Here is a 20,499-nt window from a genome sequence, read left to right on the forward strand (position 1 = left end):
GGTACGTGTGTGAACCGTTTCACAATCATAGCGAGTGTACAATATCCGTATAAAGTACATATTAAGGCCAAAAGAAAATTTAAAACAAAAGAATAAATTTTCAAAGCTGCCAAACCATAAATCACTCGATCCAGGGACATAAGTGCTCGACCGAGGAATAAAAGAGCTCGATCGACTGAACTGCTAGTCGATCGAGAGGATTGCCAAACAGAAAGTGCTCGATCGACTACACTTGAGGTCGATCGAGTACTTTTATTAGCACCACTGTTCGATCGAGTACGAGGAGGTCTCGATCGAGCGATCAGTGGTTTTAGCGGTCGATCGAGTGCAGCAAGGACTCGATCGAGTAAAACAAGACAGAAAAACCACTCGATCGATTTAAAAACTTGCTCGATCGAGTACAAAAATTTCTGAAAAACTTAAAACCCTCGTGAAACAGTTTGTCAACACAAAACATATTGCAATTTTGATCAAAACCTTGTAAAATTAAATCAACAAATTGCAAAACACAAACATATTGCTATAATGATCGTGTAAAATAACAATATGCAACGGACAATAATCAGATCAGCCGTGTAAACACAAGACACGGTTATCAAAACACAAAAAACGCAACAAAAAAAAAAATTCTGCCGTGAGAAATAGGCTGATGCCGCACGGTTTTTAAGACAAAAACAAGATCGTTTCAAATCGATTTATGAAAAATCACAATGAAAATTTACGTGGCCTCGCTCTGATACCACTTGTAGGGTAATATCCGTATAAGACCCTTTAAAATTAGGACTATAACGTAAATTTAACATGTGAAATATGGTCATAAACGAAATACAACAATGAAACGATAAAGATAAAGAATCAACCTCGGGTCCTTTGATGCACGGCGAAAGAATGTAAATCAACAGAGATTCCCTCCTAATTGTTGCACCCAAGACCGTCCGAGAAATGCCCTTGTGCTAGAACGTGTTCTCCGATTGTCTTGCAATATTGGGAGAACTTGATGTGAGTTTTTCTCGAGATGTGAGATCTCGGTTTCAGAGAAAACTTAATCTCCAAAACCCTAATTTCTGTGTAAAATGAAATTGTCTAGATCAAAAGGAGAGGGAGTCTCTCCTTTTGTTTGGTTCGGCCAGCCGTGGGTTTGCATGGGGAAGTGGGCTTCCACTTCCTCTTAATTTTACCTCGTGGACCGGCTCGAAAAACGCTAAATGTATATGACGCAGTTTATTATAAATCGTCATCGGTTATCGGCTATTAAAACATCAACTAATAATACGGGTTAGTTGAGTTATTAATATATGTCCGACAAAGACGATATTGTATAATTTATTCAATATACATTAATCAAATATAAATTGCTTATATTTAATTTTACGAATTAACTGGTTAATTCGCCTTAGCCCATTTTATTTAATCCGTATTAAATAAAATATCTCAACATCACATTTTGACTAATTACTAGTCAAATAACTCGGACTAACTGGTTAGTCAAAATTGGCATCTACATGACTGTATTTTCATACCGTCACGTCTCTCAAACGTATCCTATAGGTGTGACTTTTAGGGACCAGTTGATCACCGCCATCTGTATGACAATAACGTCAAACTTATCTAGCAAGCCAACCGTTATTGATAAACGTGGATCAACTGATAATAATACCAAAAGTATGCCCTTTGATCCTTTTAGAGGTTTATAAGTCCTTGCACTAACTGTTAAGGACACCAACCCCAACATTTTATAGCCATGGTTGATCGATCGAGTAGTTATTTACTCGATCAAGAAGTGCTTAAAAGAGAGGTTACTCGATCGAGTAACTATTCTACACGATCGAGTAGATTTTCTGGAGTTTTGCTCAATCGAGTGGATTTATTCTACTCGATCGAGTGGTTTAGGCTTTCGTGGGCTTTAATTAGCCCGTGAACGTGTTTTAGTTGTTGGATTTAGTTTTTTTTCTATTTAAACTTTCGTTAACTAGGTCATTGGGGACCTTATCATCTTTTATCTTATCATTCATCAGTTTTTAGCTTTGGGAGAAAAACACATTACGTTGCTTTTCCCTTTTCTCCGTAACTTTGCTTTCGGGATTATTTCGCTCGGATTTTGTCGTTCTTTACGCCGGATTCTCACGATTGTAATCTCTTTCTCCTTTCTTAATAATAATCGCTCTTTTGTTTACTCTAATTCTTTGTTTTACTTCATTCAATTTCTGCTCTAATTTACTTTTATGCAATTTAATTGTCGTTTTAATATGTTGAATGCTGGTCATTTATCTGCTGTTAGTTTTGATAGTATAAATAGCGATATGAGTAGCTAAACTTGTTTCATGTTGGGATTAGGGGATCTACGGTAGAAATGTGACGATGTAGTAAGTAGTTTAGATGAATTAATTGTGAGATTCTGTCACCATAGCAATTTAACTGTATTTTACCGACTTAGTTGAGTGCAAGCTTCTGAGTCACCCTTAATCTGGCTAAATTTAATCTTGGATCGGAAGATTGGACTAAATAGGCCTGCTATGAACAGTAGACTACCCTGACGAGGACGAAAGTTAAGTTAGTGGAAGTTTAGGGTAGAAAGTGGACTGGAAGGACCTTTCCATATCCGTCTCGCATTAATTTGTCTAAGTTGTTTACAGTTGAGTCACTGGACTACCGTAGTGAACCGAAATCCTGACATGACCCCTCTCTATTTGATAGTTTAAAGCTATTTTCCTGCCTTTATTGCTCTTTCCTTGCCTCTCTTTCCTTTAAACCTTTTAGTTTAGAAAACCAATTTAAACAACCCCCCCCATTTGTGACCAAATAGACGGACTTCTACAGATATCTTACCTCCCTGAGGAGATCGACCTGACTTCCCTAGCTATATAGTTAGTTTAGTTAGTTTATTTTTGATAGGTACACGACAGACGTATCAACAGTCGCCTTCCTTAGTCGCACTTGTCGTGATTTCTTGTAGTGTATGCACAACTCACAACTCCAACACTATCCTCCCATTAACGTTAATAGAATATAATCACAATATCAATCTCATCATAATAATCAAGCCAATTCCAATAACATGATAGAATAACAAACACAACATGCTCATAAGACAACCAACTAAAAGTAATTCTCGTAATAACCATCCATCTTGTAACAACCATCAACATAATTCATCTTGCATAAACCGATTAACCAATTAATTAAACAAACAAGTGTGTTTAGTAGATTTCCTACCTTTTTAGCAAATCCAATTAAATAGCTCAATCAATTCAAACAGTAATATTCTTCAACAAGACCGTTACCTAAAACAATTTATAATTTAATTATTAATTATATCATACTTACTCATTTATTGATTACAATTTATTATTATTAATTATAACAATTATGAATTCAAAACCCGTCTTAATGAACTAACACAACCCACGACACACACCCTTGTCCGAGCCCCAAACCACGGCCAAAAACATCCGAGACAAGGTCACGACATTCGTGCCTCACCGTGGTCAATCACCCACGACCATAGTGAGCCCAGCCAACCACCATGGACCTCGTCGAGCCCAATCGCCAGGCTAAAAACCCACGCCCTAGCAACCCACGACACCATCCCAACAACAACACACTACGTCCTATATCACATACCCAACCCATGTCTGCAGCCCAAAACCCATCTCAAAAGCCCATGACACTACCACCCCAACTCAACCCAATCACTTCCGTGGTCACCACTAAACCACGGTGGCACCAGCGGCACACCATACCACCACAAACACTCAAACAACAACGATATCGAAAACAGAGCAACACCCGACACTCCACCGACAACAACCGCCACACATACTACCAGAGGCCACAACCGTGGTCTCTTATGACCCTCAGTGGTCCAACGGCAGCACCCCCGTCCCGTAGTCACGGTCTTAGTTAAGCACGAAGGGTCCCAATACATGGTTTAAGACAAATACCTACAACCCACGAAAATCCGGCAACCACATACGCAAACCACCACCCCCGACCATCCTAACACCACCACTAGGATAGAATAACCACCACGAGCCCAACCAACCCAAGTTCGAGTCAAGCAAGTCATGTAAAGGTGTATAAAACCGATTCCATCATGTAAAGCAAAAACCATTCCCCTTTCTCGTAACTCCGGCCAACCACCACCAAAGCCACCGCCTTTAACCATCCCTGACCACCCATGGTGGTCGACACAATCCCAGGGACCACCCTAAACAAGCCTAGGTCAATTACGACTGAATATAGGTTCAAAACCATATAGAATACGTATCACAACCACCCATAATAACTTCCTTCAAACGCTCCTCTCCCTTCGGTCAATGGTGGTCAACGGTGGGTCTGGTCACTCCCTGGTGGTCCACTGCCAAGGTGAAGGTCTTAGCTAGTCACACGGTGGTCTAATTAATAAGTTATAACGACCTTAAGATGAGTATGTTATGAGACGGTTTATAAATTACCTTAAGATGATGATAAAGCTAGCTCTCCCTTCTCTTTCCTTCTAGATCTCCCTTTTCTCTTCTCTTATGAATTATTTAGATTTTTATGAAGAATAAGGTCTATTGTTGTAGGTTATCATCTATTTATATTGGTAGTTTAAGGCTATAAATAAACTAATTAGGAAATATGAAGTTATGATATATTATTGTTATTGTACAATTATTATTCTATTATTATTATTATTATTATTATTATTATTATTATATATTATTATTATTATTATTATCACGGGTGTGAGTGATTGAGGTTTTAAAAGAGTCTAGGCTGGAGGTCAAATTAAAGGAGTGCGTAAATGGTAATAAGAAGCTGAAAACAACCCTATATATTTGATGAGTACATTTTATATATAGTTTACTCCCTATTTTAGCTCAGTTTTATTTGATTATTGCACTTCTATAAGTGTATTTGCGAGCTAATTCCGTGGTCTAGGTGCTTTTGCTCGTATTCATTACATTTTGTAGGAAATGAAGCCTTTGGTAGCTTTTTCCCGTCAAATTAACATTCACCCAAGTTCACGAGGCTAATGAGATCAAGTCTTGACTATGCAAGAGTGTTCCGGGAAGTAAAGGGGCATTTCGGGAAAAAATTGGAAATCCTGAGCTTGATGAAGCCAACTTTTGTTGGTGGACAAGTAAAGAAATGAAGTCCAAGTAAAAGCCCAAGTTAAGAGCATGCATTGGATGCCATATGATCGCTAGGATCCCTTAGACGGACTCCTAAATATGCAAGCATTGGATTCCGCATCACCATAAAGCAAGAAGCTAAGACGGAATTTAAAACGGAAATGAGAAAACACACGACCCCGATCGGGGTGACCTCTCTTTGACTTGTTTATGTTACACCCCTTATTCCTATATAAAGGGTGTTATTTCCGACCACTTTTACACACTTCCATACACTTTTCCTATATGATTAGTCTTAGTTTTCAGAATAAATTGTAGTTTAGCTTTCCTTTAAGCGTTTCCTTTATGTTATAAGCAATTTCATTCAAGTATTTCAAGTTATATGCAATTTACATTTCATGTGTTCCATTTGTTATCTTGTTCTTCATTTCCATGTTCTATTTCCATTGTCACGGTAATCTCATTTCTAGTATTACTTTTGTTATTCATTTACTAGTTAGTATGTTCATGTTTATCATTTCATATGTCATCGTTTTAATATTCATTATGCAAGATTAGTTCATTTGTTTAGGAAATAGGGAAGCCATGCATAACTAGTGTTTGCAATTGTTGAATTAGGATGCTATAAGTAATCGTATAATAATTTCGATCACATGCTTGTATTGATTTGTTAGTCTTTGATTGTTGGCCACTATCTTAAATTAAATTTTTTAATTCACTTTTATAAATAGAGAGGCACGAAATTGAATTAGACTAAGTATGTTTTAGTAGACCGATCTAGCCATAGCTAAAGCTCGTTAGAACCCATTCTATGGTTAACAATAAGGCAGAGAGGTGGTTGTCTTTAAGCCTAAACAATTATCGTATTATCAATTTCTTAGTTTGACATGAGCATTTACATAATTTGCATGTGTGACTCGACTTCCCTAGGCTCTTTCTTTATTATTGATTTCTTTCATTGCTTTATCATTGTTTTACAAACCCAACCAAACAACCATACGATAACCGACCTTGATAGAATTCACTCCATGACAACTTGTTTAGCAACTCCCGTCTCCTTGTGTTCGACCCCTACTACATCCATTTATATCTAGGGTATTTATCATTGTTAGGTGCGTGATAGCCTATCAATATTGAGAAGTGAGGGACATATCACATAATGTGGATAATGGTTTTAGGTTGATGGTGACACATGCCATAAGAAGGCAAAATAGGCACAATTTGAGAGGAGAGGGTAACATTGTGTGGGAATATACCTCACCAAGAAAGCCACAAGAAAAGTAAAATACAATGCTGGTTACGAGTAAACAAAAACCATTTAAGTTTGGGTCATGTAAAGATTGGTTAAGGCGAAGGTGAAGGCACTCTTTAGAATAGGAGAGGTGTAAGGAAAAACTTTTAGGGGTCGTTTGGTTCAAAACATAAGAATGGAATAGAATAAGATGTGATACCATACAAGTATGGATATAGAACCCCATACTTTACGGGAGCTATTTTGTTCAAGCGTGGAAAATAATAACAACAACAACAACAACAACAACAACAACAACAACAACAACAACAACAACAACAACAACAACAACAACAACAACAACAACAACAACAACAACAACAACAACAACAACAACAACAACAACAACAACAACAACAACAACAACAACAACAACAACAACAACAACAACAACAACAACAACAACAACAACAACAACAACAACAACAACAACAACAACAACAACAACAACAACAACAACAACAACAACAACAACAACAACAACAACAACAACAACAACAACAACAACAACAACAACAACAACAACAACAACAACAACAACAACAACAACAACAACAACAACAACAACAACAACAACAACAACAATTCCAATCCATTTTCATATCACCCAACTTACCAACGACCCCCTTAAAGGAGTACCGAGAGTTGATATAATAATCAGCACAAGGTTAAAAGGAAAATGAGTAACAAGAATAGTTTGATGATGAAAGAAAGAGTAAAAATTAAACTCATTGTAAGAAATATGCCAAAAATCATTTCTAATAACGGAAGATATCAAAGACATGGTGGGATGAGAAGGAGAGGTCCAAAAATAAAGGATCTAAGAACCTAAAGGGTGTACCACATCTATATTAGTCATTTATCATACTTTAGATACAAAAACCAAAAGCAAAAACACATGTACATATTGATTGTATGTAAAGCAATGTTAAGTGAATTAAACTAGAAATGGATTGTTAGTTTGTTTTTTTTTTTTTTTTTACCAATTAAACCTCTCAAACTACTATCTATAGGAGAAAATGCGTCATCCATGTGTCAATTAGTTTAGTTAATAAAATCACAAGTTTAAGTAGTAATAATCGTTAATTTAATCAAATTATATTAGCATTAAAATTATCCTACAATGATTTTTTATACAATAAAGGCTAAAACGTTCTGACATATTATGTAATTTAGTAAATTATTTTAGAATCCGTGCAACGCACTGTCAACACACTAGTACCTTATATTATCAGTAACTTTTCCTTAGTTATTTACTGATTTACATAGTATAAGTTCCAGGAATTGCGATTTATCTTAGCAAAGGCAAAACAAAAAAAAATCATTTACTACTTACAATTAAGACACCGATATTAGTATAAAGTAGAGGAGCTGTATGTAGACACGCTTTTCCTAATCAAAATTTTTATTGTTAACCTTTTGTAGTTATTTTTCCGTTGTTTTGTTCTCTTTAATTTGGCTTTCCTCAGCCTTTGTCTTTGGAGTAGATGATTTAAAAGAGTGTACATTGCTTGTAGATCCTTTGCGCATATGTCAACTTACAGATCAGCTAGTCTTTTCACATAAACAGTTTCCGGATATTTGGTCCTCAGTGGCTGTCTCCTCTTCCTTGGCACCACTCCACAAATCACACCCTCAACTTTCCCCGTTCAATATTGCTATTGTTTACCTATATGTCTTTGTCAGAAGAATTCCTCTGCATAATGGTTACAATTGTTCCATCTGAGACTCACTTTTTCGGAGCAATTATCTGACGCCTCTCAGAGCCGCATCTTTCTTTGAGGCATATACTAAAGCATTGCTGGTAGCGATGTGTAATGCTCACTCAACGGGCTTCAAATCCGTCTCTTTCTTGATATCTTATCGAAAACTATCTTCAGGTCTAGCAAAGCTTTTGCCAGGCCCAATGTGTGTGCAAAATTCTGTTCGGGAAATTCGTAACTTACATGTAATCTATCCTCACTGGTCTGTTAGCTTGGCTATAGGCTAGGACTCTTATGAATTTTTGCTTCGGTTTTTTTAATATAATCGGTTTTTTATTGCCAAAATAAAGATTGTACATGGACCATATTGTCACGCCTCACCTCATTACAAGCACTGAGGCGTATCCATGGCGCATATTCAAGTATAAGTGTGAACATGGGCCACCTGCGACGCCCAGCCAATCTGTGGACATGCAGCAATCGGAAAGCCACGCTCGGTGGCGTAAAAATGTTTTCGACCGGATCGTTTTAGATCGGTCGGTTTCGTCTCGGCAAGGGTCTCGAAATGATGCAAGAGATGTTCGGAGTCGCCACCAAGTATTTGTGGGATGCTTGGAAGCTGTTTGAATCCACTTTATACCTAGGTCAACAAGGCAAAAAGCGGTGTTTGACATAAGTACTAAAGATAAGGAGTCAACCCTCTTTAGCATCTTAACTCTAGAATGACTCTCGTACGCCATGGATAAGGTCGTCCACTATCCAAAGTTTCTGAGTAAGAGGTGAAGGTACGTATTGGGAAGCCCTTTAATCGGACACCCAATCCCGCCCGCGGTAGCGGCCTCTACTGATCGATCTTGGTTGGTTAAATGCGAAAGTTGATAAAACGAGTAACTGCATGAATGCGCATCCACAGGTTTGAACCTAACATGTGAGCTTTCTATGTCGGTTGTTTAATCTAAGTATCAAGTATTTGATGTCAAGTTGGATTTAATGTTGATTTGCATGCAAGATGGAAATTAAACATCCATTTACCGAGTTAGGTTTATGGTGCAAAAAGTGATCCATTTGTCTTAGTAAGGCGGTTAGCAAATACAATGTAAAAAAAGCGGATTTGTCATCTGATCCGTCCTATATTCGGGTTATCCGAAGTCGAGATCGTCCTAGACAAGTGCTAAAAAGAAACAGGGTCTGCATCAGGCAGCCTATATAGGCGCGAGCCATCCGGCAATACAAACAGGCCTATCCTGGTTTGAAAATTGGAAAATGATTAGCCTGTTTAGGCGCAAGTCAGCAGACGATTCAAGGGCGTCTTCTGACTGTTAAAACGTTTGTAAAGTGGTTTTAAAAGAGGGCGTTTGAACCCTTCTTGGTTTGAAAAGGTGTTTTAGACCACTTTTGTGTTGATCTGAGGAACGGGACTTGAATAATCATCATTGTATTGACGATTTTCGATGTCGGGTTCGTTTTGCAAGCTTGACATGAATAGTTTTGAAAAATGATTATGAACTAATTGTTTTAAGTTCATTTGTTTGTGATTAGTCAATGTTTATCATCGTACTCGGGTTTAAAACCGACATCGTATATGGAACCAAGGATGATTATGTATTTATGACTAATATCACTAATGGAAAAACCACTATTGCGTTAGTTGTAAATGACTTTTTGCGTCGGTTTTGAACTGACGTATATCGAGGGGTCGTATTTGCTATGCGTCAGTTGTAAAACTGATGCAAATGCTTAACATTTGCGTCAGTTGTACTTGCAGAACCGACGCAAATAGTTGCTATTTTGCGTCATTTCTTAATAAAAAACCAACACAAATGGGCAAAAAACGGACGCAAATAAATCAGCATTTGCGTCTGTTATTTGGAAAACCGGTGCTTTTGCTTCTACCTTTTGCGTCCGTTGTTTTCGTAACTGATGTTATTGACTTTTGGTTTTAGCGCCAATATGGTTAAATTTTTGCGTCATTTCTTCACAGAACCGATACAATTGCTTTTTACTTTTTACGTCATTTGTTGTAAAAGCTGACGCAATTTATTAATATTTTTTAAAAAAAAATATTAAAAATTGCTACCGAAATTTGGGCAACGCCTCCCCATAAAATTGATAATCAAAATGCCAACAATTTAAAACCTGCAATAATATATCCAACCAAAGGACATTACCTCTTATTCGAAACAACAACGTTCCAAAATACAATCCAACCAACGCAACGTTCCAAAATACAATCCAACTAACGCCGTTCCAAAATACAATAATCCAACCTAACAACGTTCCAAAATACAATCCAATGTATAAATAAACCAACGAAAGTCATAGTTACTAAGGTAATCTATACTAAATGTATGTTACCTAAACATTTGTTCACCCAAACTTCTCTAGCCACATTCATATCGATCATTGACTGGGTGAAGTTGCAATATCCTGCATTTTCAATATCAGTTTATGTAGTAATAAATGTAAAATTGACAATGAAAAGTTAAAGTAAGATTGAATTACCTGTTCAAATTGTATCTCCGCAGCTTTACAATAGTAGAAGGTTATGTCATACATCCATTTCATAGCATAATAACCACTCTCATAATCCTTGGGTTGTTGCGGGCACTAAAGTTTAAAAAAATATGAAATTAATAATAAGTATTAGTTGATACATAATAAGAATTCCATTATACCCGACTCATAATAGGAAGAGAGAATGTGGGAGAGCTGCAAGAGGCTGTTAAGTTGGCTTTGTTCTGAGAAAGGTACCATTACTACTGCTACTTGACTTGCTTCCATTTTGTAATTAACTGATCAAGGTAGTATAGACAGACTAGTTTGGTAAGAGTATCTTTACCCTTTTATAACAAACATCCTAACATTGACCAATAATTGAGTTGAACAGGCACAAGTAGGAGAGCTAAGTAGGAGAGCTGCCTAAATCCATGCTCAGCAGCTCACTCGAAAGCTCTATAGAATTACATGACACCTGCAGAGCTCGTTTCGATGAAATCGGGATATAGTCATAATCTTAAAAGTTCTCTATTAAATACTCCTACTCCCTCCACATGTTGTTCCACAATTACACTACTACAGATACAGGCTATAACAACGGTTAAAAACCGTTGTTATATAAAAAAGGGGACGTTGTTAAAGCGTCCATTGTAAAAGGTTTTAACAACGGTTGGTTTTCTTTAGGAACCCGTTGTTAAAACTATTAACAACGATTTTAAGTATAAAAACCCGTTGTGGAAAGTGTGACTCAATTTTGGGGGGAAAGTTATAACAACGGGTTGTAATATACAAAACCGTTGTTATAACTAAAGACAACGGGTTGTTTCTCAATAACCGTTGTTGTTTGTTTTTTAAAAAAAAAAAATTAAATTAAATATTAATAGATGCATGCATAATTACGGCCCGTTATAATTTCGATGCATGCATTATTACTGCCATCCCTGTGCATATGAATGGACAATATGGAATGAGAAGGGTTATAATAAGATTTGAAGCAGCAGAGAGAGATATGATGATGATTATGGCACAACTTCCTAACATATATTAATTAAAAAACAACTCAAACCACACATTACTTAGTATAAATACATGCATTATCTCAACTACCATTCCATTATCTCACTATCTCCAAACCCTAACTGCTAAAACAAACTCCAAACCCTAATTAATCTTTCAAACAAACTTCAAACTTCATCAACAAAATGAATGATATCATCCTTAAGACTCTTACTATAATCGAGAACAACAACAGTTTCATCCGTCGGTTGCTCCACATTAAGGACAGTTTCAGGAGCTACCTTGTGAATGCTCGATCCGTACTCAAGGACGCCAAAAATGATGGCTTGACAGAGCAACAGTTGTTGCAGCTATATGACGATATAACAACTGCTGAACGGAACCTCCAAATAGCTAAGGAGGAGAGGACGGATATCATAGAAGAGAATAAGACTCTCTATGAAAATATAAGAATTGCATTTTTATTAATGTAATTTTTTTTTAATTTATGTATTTATATATATATATATATATATATATTAATTAATTAAGTTTATCATGCATTCCTCTCTATCATCTTGCTTCTTCTTTGTTTTATTTTATTTAATTTGTTTACTAGCTAATTAAGCGAATAATACTTAGAGAAATAACATAATGATCGATAAAAACACATACATGCAAATGAAATAACTAGAAAAAGAAAATAATGACGATGAAAGACGATGAAACCAACAGTGACGGCGAGATTTACCTGATAATTAGAGAAAGTAAGAGACGATGAAATCAACAGTGACAACGAGATGATAAAGCGACGATGAGAAAGAGAGAAAGAGACGATGAGAAAGTGTGTGTTTTGTGTTTGTGTTTGTCTGTGTTTGTGTTTGTGTTTGTGTTTGTCTGTGTTTGTGTTAAGGTTTGTGTTTTGTGGCTGTAGCTGATCTGTGTTTGCGTGGTTTATAGTATGAAAAGTATTGACAACAATTGTTAAACAAAAACCGTTGTTAAAACATTTTAACAACGGTTGTAAAACAAAAACCGTTGTTAAATAAGTTTTAACAACGGGTTTAAAAAATAACCGTTGTGATTACTTTTCACTAACTTTGCGCCAAATTATTAACAACGGTTGTGCATGTTTGACCCGTTGTTAAAACTTATAACGGTTATATAACCATACCCGTTGTAATTAATTTTAGTAAAATTCGCGCCATATATTCTACGTCTATTGTGATTTTTGTGAATAAGCATTGTTAAAGGGGCGTTGTAGTAGTGTTAGTTTCGACAAAAATTTGGTAGTACCATAATATGTGGAGGAAAATGAAATGATATATTTAAATGCGAGGCCACAAGTTATTATAACTATAAATGATAGATAAATAAGAAAACTTGAAATTATTACGACCTAAATAGTTCGTCAAAATAGACGGTTAAATTTATGAAGACATAATCCTACCTAAATTATTTCACAAGTTAATGGTATTATTATGTGGAATAGCACAAATACTATCTTACAACCAGTTGTATATTAGTATTGTACAACCGCCTCAAAGTTGTTGAGTTATTTACACAAAGTTGTCGAGCTATTTTATAAGTTATTGAGCTAATTTAAAAAGTTATTGAGTTTAATAATTATTCCTCTTAAGCTCAATAACTTTGTATTGTAACTCGACAATTTTGTTAGTAAAGCTCGACAATTTTATAACAAAACTCGACAACATTGAAAATGTTGTATATAAATTACATACAACCAGTTGTATAATCTACTAATTGGTGGAATAGTGGGGGACACGACTCATAATAAGAATTCCATTATACCCACTCTAGTAAGTGGAGGCTTCGTTCAAATAAATAAAAGCTAATGGTGTGATGAGGATGGTTAGTTTTCATTTTATTAACAATTGTCCTACATATTAGATAATCAAACAAAGTAGTCCACACCAATTAAGTGGAATCAAACAAAGGCATGTGCATTCTCACATAGATGCTGGAAAAGGATAGTCGGATAATAAACAATGGCTATTCTGACCCATTTGTAAGAATAACAAGATGAATGTAATGGGGGTTTGGATAAAGCGAAAAGTGATTTTTGTACTGCAGGAGGGATAATAAACAATGGCTATTCTGATCAGCATATATTTATGCAATTGGTCTCCCTTGTGACGGGTCACCATTTGTGGCGGATATTTTGTGAGTTAAAATGGTAACAAAATGGGTTAGTGGAGAAAAGCCATGAATAGTTAATGAGAGAGAAAAAGTAAGATTTTGTGAGGTAAAATGGTATCAGATCCACACCCAGAGTGACGGATATTGTTGGTCACAAATGAGATTTTGTGATATTTATGATGGGGGTTTTGAAATAACCTTTACCAATATATTTCTCATCTATCGAAACAAAATGAAGTAATCTAACAGTTTCAGGCATGAGTAAAAAGTTGTTCTCTTATAATAAATAAAAGTTTAATCTCGTCATCTCAGCAATACCAATCAGCATATCTTAAACGATGTAGGTTTCAAAGTATGTGCCAGTACAAATTATCAAAAGAACAAAAAAAAAACCATTCCCTGTATATGATCATAGAATGTCCATATGACGTGACAAACAGGACCATCCTTTGTCTCTGGAAGCATCATTTGCTTTATTTTTGCAACCTGTGATTTAAATATTAAAGTAACGTCTCAGCAGAAGGTTATCATGAGAAACCAATTCAACCAAAAAGCACATACACCAAGGTCCTAATACATAAAGTTCTAGAGAAACACCTCAAAGAGCTTGATGGATGTGTCTCCACTTCCTTCCATCAGGACCGAATCTTGCACAACTTGCAACATTCTGAAATGTTATTCAAGCAGTCAATACTACTCCTCATATTACTTGGGTAAAACAGTTGGATAGTACATTCTAGGCTGACGCATGAAACTTTTCATAAAAAAGCTTAGTAGGGCTCTTAGACACACGCCATTTTCATATACTTCTAACCAAGTTCGAGTAACATAGCTTCCCAGGGCTATTTCCACAATTCCAGCCCACCAATTTAGGAACAACTACCTCAGAATTTTGTATCTTATCTAAACCTATTGCTACATTTAGGGTGTGTTTGGATAGCAAAAGTGGAGAGAAAGTGAGGGGAGGGAGAAGGAGAGAAGGGGAAGGGAGAGAAGGGAATGGGAGGGGGAATGGGGTGTGGGTGTTTGGATACAATTTCCCTCCAAATCTTGCCTATTGTGGAGAGATTTTCATTAGGCTTGGAGGAGGGAAATTGGATCCCTCCAAATCTCTCCCCCTCCATTTCCCTCCACCCTCATTTGCTATCCAAATAAGGGATTTTAAATCCCCTACTCTCCCTCCCTTTCTTTTCCCTCCAAATACCTCAATCCAAACACACCCTTAGAGTAGTATATACCTAAATGTCACACAATGTTCCAACGAATGGTGGAAAGTCATTTCAAAAGCGAGTATTATGCTTTATAAGAGCACTTAAAAAATAAAATGTATGAGTTGCAGTGATAAAAGTCAATCAATATCAAGAACGTGATAGGGATACCAGATTTGCTCATTACTACAGGTTATTAGTCGCCTTCTAGGCGAGAAAATATAATGTCAAGATAGAACTTAAAAAGGTAAAAGAGGGAGCAGTTGACTTTGGAAAAATAATGGCAGTGAAACATGATGAAATATTTGAGCTGCCATCTAAAGCACCTCAGGCTCCAACATTACTATAAAACACTTTTGTTCAACGAATAAAACTTCAAGAAAGTAAACTTTTTTACGGTCATCAATAAGCACATAAGAGAAAAGGATAGCATACCAAAGGCATCTGGTCGATATCAGGGCCATTCTCGTGATCAACAATCCAAGTTATCACATCCTCAAGGCTAGAATTTACTGATGACAAAAGATAGATATAGTGTTACTTTTCAAGAGGATAGTGGGCAGACTAAGGTCGGGGAAAAACGATATCAGAAGCTCCTCCACCTTATCCCAATGCTACAAAAAGAGCAGGAAAAGAAAAGAGGATGGGGAAAGGTGTGGAATAAGTAGAGAAGACAAAGAAAAGAGCAAGTTGATGGGTGGCATACCTGGATTAGAGGGTGGTAAATGAGCACGCAGTCTCTGAATTTCATTACTCATATCTGTGATTTTGGAGTCCATTTCTTGATACTGTTGTAGGTTAGTTGTTATCTTTTTCTTAAACTCAATAGCGCCTCTGTGTACAATATTAAACAACATTCCACAATGTAGAGTAAAGCATATATATCAGCTATTCTAAAAAGGGAAGGGAGAATTGAACAAGTAGAAATCGAAAGTCGATAGATAGACAGACCGACCTTCCTTTGCGGAGTTGAAGCCGCAAGGCGTGTAGATCAGCCTTAAGATCAGCCGCCTCGGCCGCATCCAACCGAATTCTATGCAGCTCGGAATCAAGAGAGTTAAATTCAGACTCCAGCTGGACTGGGTGAGATTGCTAACATGGGCGACAACCTGGTCATGCTCAGACTGGAGAGTCATTTTAGGTCTATTGGGTTATTTTGGGTCACTTCAGGTCGAGTCATTTCGAGTCGGGTTAATTTGGGTCTAATAGGTATAAAATGAAGGAGCGCATCGAACTTGCAAATAAATTTATTACCAGTCGGCCACCCTTAAATCCTTAATTAGACTTAAGGATACGTCATCAAAATTAAGTCAATTAGGTACAATGCTTCAACATCTACATACACAAATTACGTGTGGTTGAATATTGAAGCACCAACTAGAAGCTATGCCATTAACTTTGTAATAATGTTGACCCGAGACCCGAAACCTATGACTCGAACTGGATATTTGATTAGTATCAAACTGCAAACTCTTAATATGGTGGAGGAACAGTTCACGTGAAGTCACTTGATTGTATACTCACTTCAAAATCTGATTCTATGCAGCTCGACATTTTTGTGTGCTTTGCGTCACAAATGCTTATATCATGATTCCGGCCAAGACAAAGATAAGAACATGGATCATTACTCCCTTTGATAGCAGTAGTGTCGATGCGGTCAACTTATCAGAAACACCGGTAGCCATGAATGTAAAAAATCTACGGTGAACCGCAATGACAACAATTTTCAGTTAATCAATGAACATTAAACAATGAAGGAAAAACTGCAAATTTTAGCCGGATAACCAAAGGCGAACTATAACAGTGATATTCGTTCGCCAATTTAGCCGGATAACCAAAATAAGAAAAATACTGTGAATATACAAAACCCCAAATCCTATGTTTTATCATATATTTAATCAACATCAAGCATAAATCAAATAATCTAATGAAGGATAAACTCTAAAACATAAACCTAATTGACCTAATTAACCATTAGACTAATTGATGGGATAAAAAGAGGGAAAAAACGAACCTGAAGGCGAGGAGATAGCCACAACTAACAGATGTTGCTGGCGATTGAGGGAAAGTGGTGGTGGTTGGACGATAACGCAGGGCACGATGGTGGTTGCGGTGGGGTGCGACAGGCCCACGGTAGTGATGTTGGTGGTGCGAGGATCGAGTTTGATGATGTGAGGGAAAAATAAGGGTTTTGTGATGTGAGGGAAGAATAAGGGTTTGGTAATTGGGAAAGCGTATTTTGTCAGATAGCACCTAACATTTACGTTTTCTGTAAAAATAGTATCTAAAGTTTTTTTTTTTTGTCTAATGATACCAAAATCACTTTTCCGTCAAAAAAAGTCAAGAAACCGTCTTGACTAACGGAGGAAAGGCCGAGTTGGTTGTAATTTGTAAACTCATTCTATTTCTTTCATATACATACCTCCATCTCACCAATCTTATTCTTAAGTGACTTATTTTCATTCAACAAGCCATTTATATCACTTATTTGCCAATAAGTCATATCCTCATCAATCCACTCGAAGAAACGACACCTACACAACCCCGTCTCCGCATTGTAGAACTTGCAGGCCATGAATCTTCTGCCCGGATTTTGGTGTGTTCATGATGTTTTCTCAGCCACTAGAATGCCACAATTGCATTTCACCCGATTTGTTGAGTTTGGGGATGAGTTTGAATAAGGCATATTGGATTGAATGGATGATGAGAGAAAGGGAGAAAATTGAACAAGGCAAAAATTGGGGATTTAGAGAATGGAGGAATAAAATTGGAGAGGGTGGGGGTGTTAAATAAGGGATTTAATTGGAGGGAATTTGAGTTCAATTGAAGGGAAAACAAAAATATGGGAAATGGAAGTTGGAATTGGAGGGTAAAACATAAAAAATAAGGTTACAATGCCAATTCATCCTTCCCTCCGTTAGTCAAGACGGTTTCTTGACTTTTTTTGACGGAAAAGTGATTTTGGTGTCATTAGACAAAAAATAGAAAATGTTAGGTGTTATTGGGCAAAAAAAAAACTTTAGGTACTATTTTTACAGAAAGTGTAAATGTTAGGTGCTATCTGACAAAAAACGCATTGGGAAATGATCAACGAAGTTTCGAGAGGCTGAGTATATTTTTTGTTTTTTTTTTCATAATTAATCATTTGTATCGGTTTCACGAGAAACTGATGCAAAAACATAATGTCAAATAAGTCAGTTACAAAGCATAACTGATGTATTTGATCAAATACGTCAGTTTTTACAGTAAACGACGTATTGTATACGTCAGTTATGTCTAAAGAAGCAACGCAAAAAGCTTCATTGTAGGGCGAAAATGGATTCCCGCCAAAACTAAGTACTTTTTGCGTCAGTTTTTGTAGAACCGATGTAAATTGATTGACGCAATAGGTGTTTTTTCTACTAGTGTATGTTTGTTTTTGAAATGTAAAGAAATGAAATAAAAGGTTTTAAAATGCCTTTAAAATGTAATTAACCAAATATTATCACCGAAACACTGATTAAACCGTCATGGTATGAGCAACCAAGGGTGAAAATGTTTCATGGTTAAAAGTTTATCATGAAAATGATTTGAGATATTTGAAACAGTAAATACCGAATACAAATAAGAAATGAAATAAAGAGGAAGATGAGACCAAACACGACTGGATTAAGGCCTGAGAGGGGGTTTAGGCACGAGCCTGCCTGCTATACAAGCAGCCCCTGTCTCCGGCTAAAATCCGGTTTTGGCTCATCTAACCTATATTTGAATTATGCATGTTTTAGCATGTTATAGTCATAAAACAGATGATAAACATGATACAAGAGGATTTTTACACCCTCATACTTACATGTTAGGCTTGAGACGAGAAATCGATGAAAGTGTATCAACTTGTTTGGTCGGAAAACTCGGTTTGAACACCGTTTTAACAATGTAAAATAGTGTTTTAAGTTTAGTGATGGTGTAGTTGGTTGAGATGGTCGGTCAAGTGATTTAATGCACGATGACGGTACCAAACAATGTGTAAGGCTTGTGTTTTCGATCGGTAGGTCCAAAACACGTGTCGGTTTGTGACTTGAGAAGTCGAGTCTAGAATTTTAAGGGAGAGATGAGGGGGCGGATACTCGCGTAAGGTGTTATGGTGTGTAAGGTGGGTATTTATAGAAAAATGGGTGGTTGTGTGCGTTTTTAGCGATGTGGCCGCATGGGGTACTCGAAGAGGCGCGAGCCATTTCGCGGGTGTAACACCCCTGATTTTCGGCTAAATTAAAACTAACTTTTACATGTAAAACTGGCCGAAATACAGAGATATTATAATTAATATACAATGTTTTTCTTTCAAAATGTCTCTTAAAACAAAATATACAAAGTGAACTAAAACTTTTACAAACACTTTAAATAAAATCTTCTCTTGAAATAAAATCCTTTTTGAACAGCAGCGGAAGACCCGAAAACAAAACCAGAACATAGAAAGGACCTACCCCCATGACGAGTAGCCCAGAAGGGAGAAAACACGTCAGTCGAAAAGCTGAGTAACAGATAATACTTCAATAAAAAACAGAATTGTTTTTTGTCATTGCGTGGAAACAAGCACACATAAAAAAAAATAAACAGAGAGTAATAAAAACACTCCCCATAAACTAATCTGAACCTCAAACTTATTCCATTCTATTCCTTTAATACAATTCTTATCTCATTCCTCCACAATTAACCAAGTTTCATCTCACTACTTCGTCTCACTCATTACTCCGTCTCATAATATAATAATCCAACGTAACCATGTATCGTATTCTCATCGTCGCTCCTAAGCCAAGGACAAGGGGTGAGTGAACTGGCAGGTAAAACCGCTAAACAATATTTCCATCTCAATATCGATAATAAACTCAAATAACTCAATAACCATGGTCACTCTGGACCGTAAACATAACTCGGCACATAGGCCCCCATAACTCAATACTAGTAACCAATTTCCATCTAAATTTCAATATCAATATCGTTAAAGGTTCAAAGAACCGTACTCAACACTTAGAAGTAAAATTCTAAGCTACTCACCCGCTAACCCTAATCAAAGGAAACAACAATTTGAACACAACACGAAACAACCGTGATTTCACTAGCCGTATAACAATTCAAAACCAAAATCACTATCTCGTTAAATACGTGCACCACCACCATCAAAGCAATCCATTAATTCAACTTACCATGTGCACCATCATTATGTTTATGTGTACACCGTTACCATTCCTCATAAACTTTTACCAAAACTCATTGTTCGGTCTTACAATATTATTATGCCCTCACCTCATGCTTCTATTCAATCTTTAAATTAGAGTCACAAATCCATACACAAAAATCGAATGCTATTCTACAGCCATCCATCTCACCATACAACCAACTTTAGAAAACGAGATATGCAAATAATATTATGTATAATCTAGAGTAACAATTATTATAATTCACCATCAATAATTATTTTTACCACACAGTGACATATAATTGCACCGATACATATAACCCCGAACAACAATAATAATATTAGGATCGGTAGA

At 36.5% G+C, this 20,499-nt stretch overlaps 1 protein-coding gene across 1 annotated transcript; it reads right to left on the reverse strand.

Annotated features, from left to right (window-relative positions):
• Window positions 1–14,022: 14,022 nt before the first annotated feature.
• On the reverse strand, window positions 14,023–17,546 carry LOC141629159 (uncharacterized). Its single transcript, XM_074442203.1, has 6 exons — window positions 17,394–17,546; window positions 16,986–17,224; window positions 15,927–16,004; window positions 15,678–15,805; window positions 15,407–15,483; window positions 14,023–14,234 (listed from the first exon to the last, which is right to left on the reverse strand). The coding sequence occupies exons 1-6, from the start codon at window positions 17,544–17,546 to the stop codon at window positions 14,136–14,138; spliced, it is 774 nt and encodes a 257-aa protein (XP_074298304.1). The 3' UTR covers window positions 14,023–14,135.
• Window positions 17,547–20,499: the final 2,953 nt, after the last annotated feature.

The sequence above is a fragment of the Silene latifolia genome, chromosome Y (genome assembly GCF_048544455.1).
Source record: "Silene latifolia isolate original U9 population chromosome Y, ASM4854445v1, whole genome shotgun sequence".
In the NCBI taxonomy this organism is placed as follows: Eukaryota; Viridiplantae; Streptophyta; class Magnoliopsida; order Caryophyllales; family Caryophyllaceae; genus Silene; species Silene latifolia.

What these genes read in the sequence shown, in the direction of transcription:
- LOC141629159 (XM_074442203.1), bottom strand. Translation starts at nt 17,546, where the DNA reads ATGGCCTGCAAGTTCTACAATGCGGAGACGGGGTTGTGTAGGTGTCGT. An exon ending in GGCTATCTCCTCGCCTTCAG is followed by an intron (nt 16,005 to 16,985) that starts GTTCGTTTTTTC and finishes CGAGCTGCATAG; the next exon opens with AATTCGGTTGGATGCGGCCG. An exon ending in ATATCGACCAGATGCCTTTG is followed by an intron (nt 14,235 to 15,406) that starts GTATGCTATCCT and finishes GCAAAAATAAAG; the next exon opens with CAAATGATGCTTCCAGAGAC.